This window comes from Lissotriton helveticus, chromosome 2_1, assembly GCF_964261635.1.
Source record: "Lissotriton helveticus chromosome 2_1, aLisHel1.1, whole genome shotgun sequence".
Lineage (NCBI taxonomy): Eukaryota > Metazoa > Chordata > Amphibia > Caudata > Salamandridae > Lissotriton > Lissotriton helveticus.
Genome location: NC_136059.1, coordinates 370,530,572 through 370,542,737, shown reverse-complemented (window position 1 = coordinate 370,542,737; position 12,166 = coordinate 370,530,572). Strand labels below are relative to the sequence as shown.

Here is a 12,166-nt window from a genome sequence, read left to right as displayed (position 1 = left end):
CCTGTTATTTCTTACTCTAGTGATGCGCACTGGGACACTGTTAGCTTGGGTAGGTAAACAACGTTTACAACGAAACTTTTACCACGCACTACCATTACAACGCAGGCATTACAACGCAAACCATTACAACGCATTGTGCTGGGGGGCGCTCTAGGATAGGGAATAAGTTTAATTTTCTATCCAACACCTTCCCTAGTGTCCACGGGGACTGGAGTTGGAATAGAAAATTATACTTACCACTATCCAGCACCTCTAAGCGCTATGCGTTGTAAAGGTTTGAGATGTAAAAACCGCGTTGTAAAGGTATGCGTGGTAAAAGTATGCATTGTAACGTCATACATCCACTTGGGTAGGTTAATCTTGACCAGGAGGGCCGCCCCCCCATAGGGGTTGAGATCTTTGTACTCCTTGTATAGTTCCTCATAGAATTCTTTGAAAACTCTGAGAATTTCTTTGTTGGCTGTTTGGGATTTCTTATTGGCGTCCGTCATGGCTGCAATGGCGTGTTGCCTTTGCTTGCTTTTAAGGTAAGAGGCCAGGGCTTTGTCTGCTTTGTTCGCTGAACAGAGATTTATGGCTTTGTACCTATTAATCCATGTGCCTGCTCTCTCGCTTAGAATCTTATTGAGTCCTTCCGAAGGGGGACGCTTTATTTGCTAACTTTGGTTCTGCTAAAAAGGGTGTTAAACATTCCACGCTATGCTGAGTCGTTGGATTCGGTCCATGGTCTTGATGGCTTACAAACTTAAAGGGGTGGATCCTCCTATGGGGGATCAGGGACGTTCTACTCACAGTATGGCTGCTATGGTCGCTGAGTTGTGGGGGAGATCTGTAGGGCTGCAACCTGGTCTTCCCCTTCTAAGTATGTCCACCACTATCAGATTGTTGGTCTGGAACGTTTGGATAATGTTCTCGGCCACAGGGTCTTGTCCTATATGAGAGAATAGGGATGTTGATCTGCTGGGTTTGGGGCATGATATTAAATTGGGGTTCTTTATCACTCAGTTGTCCATCTCTGTTTTCATCTGCTTGCTATGTCCTCATATGTTAAGAAGGAAGGCACGGGAGGGACTGGAGGTAATGTGTCCATAACTATTGGTAATGGCATTACTGCTAGTCCTACTCCCTCGCCTTCCTTCTAGGACCTTCTCGGTGCAATACATCTGAGTGCTAGCTCAGCTTGTTTACATACAGGTAGAGGTGGGGGCGGGTGGAGTTTTTATAGGCTGGGGATGGGTCTAGAGGGAGGCGGGGGCCTCATATGTTAAGAAGGAAGGCGAGGGAGTAGGACTAGGAGTAATGCCATTATCAATAGTAATGGACGCATTTTACAGGGCACCCAACATTAAAATGGATACATGCTGTGCAGGTGTGAGCGATAGATAGGTTGAGCACCTTGGTTGCAAGCTAAGCTGCTAAGTTGGTGGTGGATGAACAGTGGATGAGCAGTGATTGGTCTTCATAGCTCGTTTATCTTCACAGTCGAAGTACTTCCTTCTTAGGAGGTTCTCCATAAACAATCTTAAATTAAAAATGCGATTCAGCTGTACAAAGAGGAAGGTAGGGCCATGTTTAAAATTTATGGTGTATATGACTGTGCAGCAAATGAAATTCCTAAAACCCCAGAACTGGATCTGGATTTATTAGGACCCAATACTACCAGCGTGGAATTTGAATGAATCACATTGTGTGTTCAAATTAAGTTTAGAAATTCGCTAATAATGCTTGTTTGTTGATTTTGCAATAATTATGGAATCAGAGAATTATTTAATTCAAATATTTTTGCTCGGTTACTGTAGGTCTTTATGAACCTGGGCAATTGAGACAGCACTTCAAAATGCTAATACCAATTGAAATTAGGCAGGGATCAAGAGTAAGGGTACGAATTTGTGAATATGCAATATACAAATGTGTGAAGGTCGCTGCCATAGAGGGCCAGCTTTCCTAGCTAGTTTGGAAAGAAGGTGATGGGTTCTAATTATAGCCATGCTTTAATTAATTTGAGCCCTCAATTAATCAAGGAGATTTTAAAGAAAATGTTCGGTGGCTCTCTGAATATGTAAAAACTACACAGCGCATTAAAGATATGGAAACCATGGGTAGTGACAAGCAAAACAAGGCAACATTAGGCAAGAGGAACATTTTTAAACCAAGAGCATGCATTTGGCATGAGAATAGTTAGAGCTCAGGTGGCTGATAATGACACAGAGTTTAACAGTTATCTGTCTAGATATACGGAGCACGGATCATGTGCCATGCATTATATATTGCAATCCAACTAAAGGTTCTGTGGACATATATATACACACAAATGTAGCCCAATGCCCTGTGAAAATACGAGGTGTCTTGCAAGATCCTTTACATCCTGACAAATGGTATGTTACTCCTTATAAAACATGGACAAACCTTTATTTACCCTTCCCCAAAAGACTTGGGGCCACATGTATCAAGCAAAATTGCATTCGCAAACGCCGAAATTATCAGAATTTCGGCGTTTGTGAATGCAATTTTTCCAAATGGTATGTATTAAGGCAAAATAAGGAATCACAAAATTTGCAATTCCTTATTTTGCAATTGCATTTAAGGAAACGCAAATTTTGCGATTCCTTAAATGCAATGTAAGAAGCACCAAAAAAGTGCAATTTGGCCTTAAGGAATCGCAAATTACCACCAACTTCAAGTTGGTGGTAATTTGCAATTTCTTTGAAAAATGCACTTTTTTGCATTTTTCAAAGTGCAATGTTTACATGCTTATTTGAGGGGTGCATCAGGGTGTCCTTTTAACACCCTTGCACCCTTGAAATTATTCTCAATTTGCGATTCTTAAATTGCGAATCGCAAATTGAGAATAACTTCCCATTCATTCCTATGGGGCTCCTGGCCCATAGAAATGAATGGGAAAGTATTCCTTAATTGCGATTCTCAATTTGCTAATCACAATTAAGGAATATTATGAAATCGCTAAAAAATTGCAAATTTTACATACATCCCTATTTGCAATTCTCAAATAGCGATTTCTAAAAAAGCGCTATTTGAGATTTGCAAATCAGGATGTTGATACATATGGCCCTTGGTTCTTTGTTTCTCGCTCTTTCCTTTGAAAGCGCTAGTAAAGTTACTGATAAGTAGAATAAATGGGGAAACTGCGGTATGAAAATAAACACAGTAACAGGCAGCTAATAATTTGTTTAAAAATATTATGCACACGTTAATGTGATTTTATAATGTTTGCAGTTCAGAACGTGTGGTAGACAGGGTTCTACTGTCATGTAATGAACATTAGCAGTGATGTAAATTAACATACTTCCATTAATCTCGCTTCTTTTCGCACATGTTCAGGAAACAATAGATCAGAAGTGTCCAAAAGCTACTTCTTCCTTCCTTTGTTTAAACAACAGTTGACATCCTGCGGGGGTGACCTTCCTTTCACATTGCATCTGGTGTCATTTCAAGACCGTAGGCTACCATTAACCATTCGAAAGTAGCTCGTGGTAAGTTACACAAATATCACAAGACTTTGGACCGAGGGCTACAGATTAAGGATCACATGAATCACATGAATTCTGACCAAAACAGGCACCCGGGTAAAAGGTTAATGTGTCCAAAAGATTTCATTTAATAACTATGTTTAGCAAAGGAGTTATCACGTTAAACATGCTTAATGGGGCAGATGCTTCAAATGAGAGTGTCTATAAATAGGCTGCCTATACCCAATTACATTGAAGGTTGGGTGGAGGTTTGGCACCATGATACCCCTAACATCTGCTGGTGCCAGACAGGCAGAGTGCCTTGAAATGGATACCTTAGTGCCCTACACCGCTGCCTACCCACATGCGGTGCTAGCCGGGCTGGAATCAGTCCTTCAATGTTTAGAAGAACCATCAGACTCAACAAAACAAAACCCACTGGCACTATGTTTAATCAGTCTTCTGGACGCTCCCCCCTCTACAAGGGGAGGAAAGTATAGGAGGATTAGGATCTCAAGAGTGAAAAAGATGGTCTTTCTCAACTGATGCATGAGGTAGAAGAAAGAACTTACATCAGATCCGCCATTACTGCAGGTTAGCAAGCCACTGGCACCATCAACTGCTGATGCCCTGCTCTCTTTTTCATATGTGCAATTTGTAGAGGATGATTTCCTTGGGAAGTCTTTCTTTTATGTTCACGTCGTGTATGGATAGTTTCTGCATAGTTTTGAGTAGTTTTTTTTATCTTTAGACATAGAACTCTGCAATTGGGAAGAACCTCTAAAAATATGTGGGTCACCTCCCATTGGGTTCAAGTTTCGAGACTATGGATCCAAATGCTGGATAGAACGTTATGTATATATATATATATATATATATATATATATATATATATATATATATATATATATATATATATATATATATATATATATATATATATATAGTTTTGATTTCTTAGTTTTCCAAATACCACTGCCTAAGGAATGTGCTACATAATAACTTAATATTGTCTCTAGTGGGGAGATAGTGTAACAGATACAAACAACTGCTATATCTTCTGTACTCATCCCATGCTGCACTCGGCTCACCGGTGTCCTCAGAAGTAGGCATAAAACAGCTTTAATGTCCCTTACGATGACATCAAGCAGGAGACTGCATGGGACAGTGTTAACATCGTTAGTCGTGGAATTAGAAACAGATGTCAGAGAGGAGAAAAGCAGAGTCCTGGTCCTGCTACCCATATCTCCCTGGCTGATGTGCACTGCCCCACTCATGCCTGCCATTTAAATATGTTCGTCTGCATTCTCCCTCAAAACTGACTCCAAAAATGTCTTGTTCTATCCTTTACCTTCTGGTGTACACCCACCACATTTTCCAACTCTCTATGTTAAGTCGGTCCTTCCTTATATAAAATCACTTTTTTCCTTGTCAAATCTGCCACTTGGGAGATGTTCCGGAGGTTTTCTTTGTAATATTATTCCAAAGAGTGAGTTTCAACAACATTTTTCTGCAAGTATATACATATAAAAACACACATACATAATTACTGTGCTTACATCGTGTAATGCGTGGATAGGCACCTGTATCGACATCGCCCAATTCATCAACAAAATAAATAAGTTAAAAAAACGATGAATGTAAAATGAAAATAGATGCAACTCCTACCTGCACAATGGCACATTTTGAGATTGGCAGCCATCAAGGTGATTATTCCTGTCAGAATCATAAAAAGATCCATGACTTGTTTTTCCTGAAGGAATGCTGAAATAGAATACAGGCCATCAGTTCATGCCAAAAAAAGAGCAGCACACACAGACAGAACACCGCACGGTTATTTAGGTAAGGAGAGGTGTCCTATAATTGCTGCATAATACACGGCAGCAAGTTTGAAAATAGACCGGGTATAGTTGAAAACTGTGTCTGACATTCAATGCTCTAGCTAACAAACTACTGCACAGCGCTGATTTCCACTACTAGGCATGCACTACTGTAACAAATATTGTAAACGCAAACATTCTTGACAATTCAGTTCCTTCCTCCTTCAGCTGTAAATGAGGTATTAACATTGGATATTTTGTAGGGATTTCTCACTACTTTGCTGCCATGCAGTTACAGTATAATGGATCTTTGTCGAGGAGTTCCTATCATACAGAGAGATGCTAAATACATGTTAGTAAGTACTCCTATAGTATGGATGTATAAGGAAGTCTTGAAATATGTCAAAACTTGCAGCATTCCATTGTTTACATCAAGCTAATCTGACATTTGAAATGGTCTAAAGCAGTTTTTTTGGGGGTGCACCAAAATGGCCCGTCACACTTTGCAGTGTATTTCACATGGTAGCATATGGAAAGGTAGACTGTAAAACAGCTTTTGCAAAACCATAGATTCTAAAACATATAATTAAAATCTCAAATTTACATAAACATTTCAGTATAAAAAAAATCTTTACCTTACCACACTATTAAGCACTAGCCCTAAATATGCTAAGACAAGACTCAGAGTTACACCAGTAAAATAACCCTTGGCCACATATTTGGAAAGGAAATCTAACATGATTTAGAATTAAGTTGGTCAACCTTTTTGGAGGAAGATGTTTTAGGTTGAGATGTTGGCAGTGTGGCAAGCCACCAGGGCAGAAGGATTCAAGGAAGAAGAATGTACTTGCGAGGGGCAAGAGGATGGAGCACTCACCAAGGCCCTCCAGCATACCCGGTTCTTTTCTTCTATGGTCCACCCACAACACAAGGCCCACCACCCCATTCAATCATTGGCATAACCCACACCAAGAATACCAGTACTACCCACAGAACCCTTTTTAGGGTCACACCAGGCCCCCAGGAGGGGTCGGAACCGGAAGAGGAACCAGGTTCATTGGGCAACAGAAGAGGAACAAGCAGGAGTAGCAACCAGGAGCATGACCAGTGCCTTGAGCAACCAACCAGCAACAAGAAACCCTAGTGGTGAATCTAACCGACCATGTCTTGATAGAGGCACAGAAAGAAATGCTGAAGTAAGGATTAGGCTTCGTAGCAACTGAAAAACTGGATAAATTCAAACTATGCAAAGAAATCAATTAATTCATCCGAAAACTCAAACTAAGAGCCTACTTTGACAACAGAGATAAAATGATTAGAGAAGGATGACACAGGGTTAAGGTTGAAATCCACCTTCACACTCCACAACACGATGCTGCCAGTGGAAATTCTGGCTTTTGAAAAGTCAGTAATGATAGACCTAGAAGCAATTAACCCAGACAATCACTATATATTCCACAACACCACAGAAGAACAAAAACAGGCTATCGGAATGAGCAAATAACGAAGAGCTGGTCATAAAACCTGCAGACAAAGGGGGAGCAATAGTGATTCAATCCTTGGATACCTATGACCAAAAATGTCTACGGCTTCTACAAGACGCCAGAAATTATGGCATCTTGGAAAACGATCCCACAGAGTCCATACGAGTCATGATCACTAGCATGGTGGAGGAAGCGCGCACAAATGATTGGATCTCGAGTGAAGAAGGAGATTTCCTGGTCAAGAAAACACCAGTGACACCATACTTTTATACGATACCCAAAATTCACAAGAATCTTACCCACCTCCATGGACGACCAATTGTGTCCGGGACAGGGTCGATACTTGAACCCCTCTCGAAATTCGCGGACGGTTTTCTGAGACCACTGGTACAAAAAACAGATGCATATCTGAAGGATACTAAAGACGTCCTGAAACGCTTACAGGACTTACAATTCGATCGCACAACAGAACTATTGATGAGTTTGGCTGTGGAGAGCCTTAATACCAGTCTCCCACACGAGGAAACCCCATGCACCATGGAGGATGTTCTCTTTGAAATTGATTAGAAGTATCAAACTCCTCGTAACATTGTAATGGACTACTGTAAGTGGGCACTCACAGAAACAATTTTCAAGTACCAGGATATGATTTATCTCCAAAAACTCAGGACCAGCATGGGGAGCACCTTCACTCCCAGTGTAGCTGGCCTGTACGTCCATCACTTGGAGAAACATAAGATCCTCCATCCCGGTAACCCATTCCTGCCACATATATGTATATGAAAATGTTACATTGATGACGTCTTTGTCATCTGGCACAGTAATAAAGAAAGAGCAGACAAATTCATGACCTGGTTGAATCTCCAACATGTTTTCTTGAAGTTCACCAGCACCATTTCAGATAAGGAATTGGTTTTCCTGGATCTCAACATCTTCCCACAGGAAGGGAGCCTGAGGACCACTGCACAAATAATAGCAACTGCAAAGAACTGTCTTCTTTATGATAGTTTCCATCCGAAGCGGGACAATCTCCCTTTCGGTCAGTTCCTGCGTTTAAGGAGAAACTGTTCTGACCTTAAGGATTTCAGCCAATAAGTAGGAGACCTACGCCAAAAACTAGAGAAAAGAAAATATCCCACCAAAGTGGTAGGCAAAGCCCTAAAACGTGCTAAGAACAACCACAGGGACGCTTTGTTGGAGACAAGACCACCGAAACCAAAGGAAGAACGACCAATTTGCATTACTAGATATAACACAGGCTCTAACGGGGGTACAAAGATTATCAACAAACATTGGCGAATCCTGAACTGCGGGAATTTAAAATTCCCCAAACCAATGTTTTTCCACAGTAAGGGGCAGGAGCCTACGAGACCTGGTGATTCACACTAGACCGCGCAAACTAAAGGAGGATGAAACATCACAAACCTTCTTGCCACCACTTAAAGGGCATCACCCCTGTGAATATTGTAGTGTGCGCCACTTGACCAAGAAGAGTAACAATATCACCTTCAATGACAATTCAGTATGGGAACAACACAACTTTTCAAACTGTAACACGAAGAGTGTGGTCTATAGGATCACATGCCCTATTCGGTCTCCACTATTTCGGGGTGACCACACACCCAGTGAAAACACGAATATGCTAACACAGGAGCAATGTTAGGTGCAGAATGGCAACAACCAAAATGTCTGCACACTATATGGAAAAAACCCACACTACACAAGACATGCAATGGACAGTGATGGAACAAGTTAAAAAAGAGACACTTTTGTTAGAGAAGGAACAGTACGGGGTTTTTCTGCTCGGTACTCACACAAGAGTGCTGAATGATGATATCCCTTGGGGCAAACTTACCTAGACCCCATCTAGCCAAGTACTGTCAAGGCTTCCAAGGGCAAGGTAAAGCCAATTTACCTCAGGCCCTTCCATACTAAACATGCAGTCCGCAAGATAATCCAGGTCAAAATAACCTATCCCGAACCGGCTTAAACTAGTAATATTTGAGAAGCTAACTCCTTTTATTACGATTATTATCACTTTGAAGTTAGCTCCTTGTTCTCTTACCAAAACCGGCATCGACCAATTACATCAGGGAAGGAATTCACTTTCAGCTCCTTTTTCACAAATGTGCCACTTCTTACCAAATGTGCCACATCACATATACATTTTTGGGAATAATCCAGAATGAAATAGTTATTTTTATACATTTTTATAAATATTGCAGAGACTATAACCACCTGCCAACTTGACTGAGACAGGCCTCGAACCGTCATAGTCCAGTATAGAAACCAGGGAGGGTTGCCATTAGTAGACGGCCATTTTTCAAAGGTCAGCGCTCTAGTACAAACTTGCAAGCGCTTATATAACATCACCAATAGGCTTCCTAACCCTCGGTAGAGATATCTACAACATAGGAAAATAGTTAGCAAATGTAGCAATCCTGCACTTTTTTCAGATAAATGCAAACATCAGTTTTTGCAACTGGCAGCAGGCCTTGAATTGTCCTCTGCCCGGGTAAAAACCAGTAAGTGTAGCCTGGTTAGGCGGCCATTTTGAAAGTCAGTGCTCTAGCATTCACTCACACGTGCATGACAATCAGGAAGTCACCTGATACTTAACCGGGTGACTGCAATAGTTCAGTGTTCGTCGGAGCCATGGGCAGGCAGCATACGGGTGAGGGACTCAGCTTTGATGACGAGAGTATGGCACAGCTGAACCCCTGGGCAACGAGCATTCAAAAAGAGGATGAAAACATCTTCTAAGTTTTACTCTGGAACCCGATATTTTTTCCCTTCTAGTGTGTGACTACAAGCGCCTCTTCCCTCTCGTGTGAGGCTCATGGGGCCCAAATTAGGCTACAAACATGTACGGTACTGTTTATTCATGTATTTATATTTTCACTATCTCGTTTTCAGTGGCATACTAAACCGAGTCACCCTGAGTTAACATCAAGAGATATCTCATAAATATGAACCCAGATAGAGTGTATACTTTATGTTATAAGTATTGTTTGTCAAAGTCTGTCTTTACATAAAAAAAAGGGGTAGCACGACACGCACATATTACGGAAACAAACTGTTGTGCACAAATGAGAAAAATATATCACGTTTTCTTTCCACTAGTTTGGTAATACAGTTATCAGATGAGTTTGTGATTCAATAATATCCTATGTCATGTTTTCACTTTAGCTTTCCAGGTTGCATAGACAAGTTATACCGATTGGGTATTGTATTAATGCATGTCTTAATGCACACTGTTCCTTGACATTGATCAGGGTTACCAATTAGGTTAGAGGGATCATCTAGCTTGGACCTGCGGAAAAGCATAGGGGAGAAACATGTAGACCAAGGAACAGTCCACTCATTAAAGTGCATATTTCTCCTCCCCCATTTTAACAATACCAGCTATAGGAATGAATAAAGTGTAGGTTCCACATAGTCAGGTGTTTTTTATACTCACTCTTTCTTCTGACCCTTCCACACTCACAATATCACATAGTTTTACTACACAAAAGTGCTACCACGTCTCTGTCGGTCGTAGCATGCCCCGTCCTGCAGCAAGGCGGGAAGAACCAGATCATAAAGCATGCCACCAAGGGACCTTTTGGTGGGTGAGGGTTAGTTTAAGAAAACATATTGTTTTCCCTAAGGAAACTTAAAAATTTTCCTAGGTAATCCTTGTAGCAATCACTGCAAGGATAGTTTTTTCCCAAGAAAAGGTTTCCAATGAGTGAAGAGTGGATTTCAAGTGTTTTTCATAATTTCCTAAGGAGGCTGAGTCCACTACTACCTCTTTCTCCCTCTTTTGTTCTTTGAGTTAGAATGATGTTGTTCAACAATTTCGGAAGGAGATGTTTTAGGTTGAGATATTGGCATTTTATTAAGTCTGAATATAAAAACAAATATCCACACATCATTCTCCGTAGCCTTGTATTCATTTTTTTTTTTTTTAATTCACAAAGAATTTCAGATATTCTCTGTGAAAGCTGTGAAAGTCCAGCTCTCCAACAGTATCAACATGCATAAGCCGTGCACCTGCATATTGAACACATGTGGATTTGCACACAATAAACTTTTCCGCCCCCCATCCAACACTCCCATAGGAAAACTATTCTTCCCTGAGGCTAAATCCATTCTAGTAATCCCCACTTTTTTTCATCTATAGTTCTCATTCTTGCACTGCATAAAGGTTTGCTTCAGCCCTTGTCAGAAGTAAATCTCCCCCTATTTAGAGGTCTATCATTGGATGGAAATAATTGTGTCACATTTCCCAAATATCCTAAATTTGCGATAGTCATCAATTTCCATGGTATTGACACTATTAAAGGCCTACTCTGTGGTTCCCAAAATCCGGACCCTGTGGTTTTCCCGATATCGAGGTCCAATACCCGTGTCACGAAACCTCAACGTACCGAGACGATTTTGGTGTCTACGAACCGATAATGATTAGGACATCATTTCTATGTATTTGCGTTACAATCGAGGGTTGTCAACACCCCTAAATCACAGTTTCCGTCCCATCCCTTAAACTCCATTTTGTGAACGGCATCCATCTTGCATCTTGCCCTCATGATAAGTCAATTAAAGGTCGAGCTTGATCCAAATAGACACGTCCACCTTTCGTGACTTTCCCCTGACCTGTCCCAACTGACTCCACTGTCTTCGGCCAAACCTGTTTAGGCAGCTCCTCGCCCAGTGGCCGAATACGATAGCATCTACGCATAACATTCCACGAACCATTCACTACATACAGCCCATGTTTCCTTCAAACACGCACCTGTCCCCGTATCTTGTTTATGGCCCTTTTATGGCTGGGTTGTACCTTCCTTTATTGGTGGTTCATCTATATCTGATGGGAGTTCCCGATCCAACTGGGTAATCTATCAGCAAACTGGACATCTAAAATATGGGCTTGCTTACATGACTTCGCTCTTTGTATTGTTGTAGAAATATGTGTGTTGCCATACCATAAACTCAAGAATTCTTGCTTGAAGCCATATATTTGATATATAAGGAGACGGCTGGTTCTGTAAAAACGAACAGTCTCCCAAGAACCTACTCTCTGTGTGGTGTACTTCTGGGACACGTGTTACTTGGTAGCTACCAATAAAACTTGATCTTTGACTGCGACTAGAAGACTACGTGTTTCTGTGGTCCGAAACAAGGGAACTCAGAGGTCTTCGGGTGTTATCCCCTGACACCAGCGGGTTCCTAAAAACCCGTTACCTCAACTCCTGACACCTGGAAGCAAATTTATAAAAACAGATTTATAAGTGCATTTTACACATGAGAATTGTAAACGCGAGGTTGCCCTCATATATCAAGCTATTTGTGCATCTGAATTAAACATAAGTTTGTAATTGCTTTGTAAATGTGGTCCTTTATGTTTGCAAAA

General features: G+C 41.1%; 1 protein-coding gene across 1 annotated transcript in view; it reads right to left on the bottom strand.

Annotated features, from left to right (window-relative positions):
• OSMR (oncostatin M receptor) overlaps nucleotides 1-12,166 on the bottom strand; it is a 357,357-nt gene that overhangs the window by 295,980 nt on the left and 49,211 nt on the right. Inside the window, exon 3 of the mRNA XM_078674982.1 lies at nucleotides 5,136-5,231. Coding sequence (XP_078531108.1) covers nucleotides 5,136-5,231 — 96 coding nt within the window. The remainder of the gene's footprint in view (nucleotides 1-5,135; nucleotides 5,232-12,166) is intronic.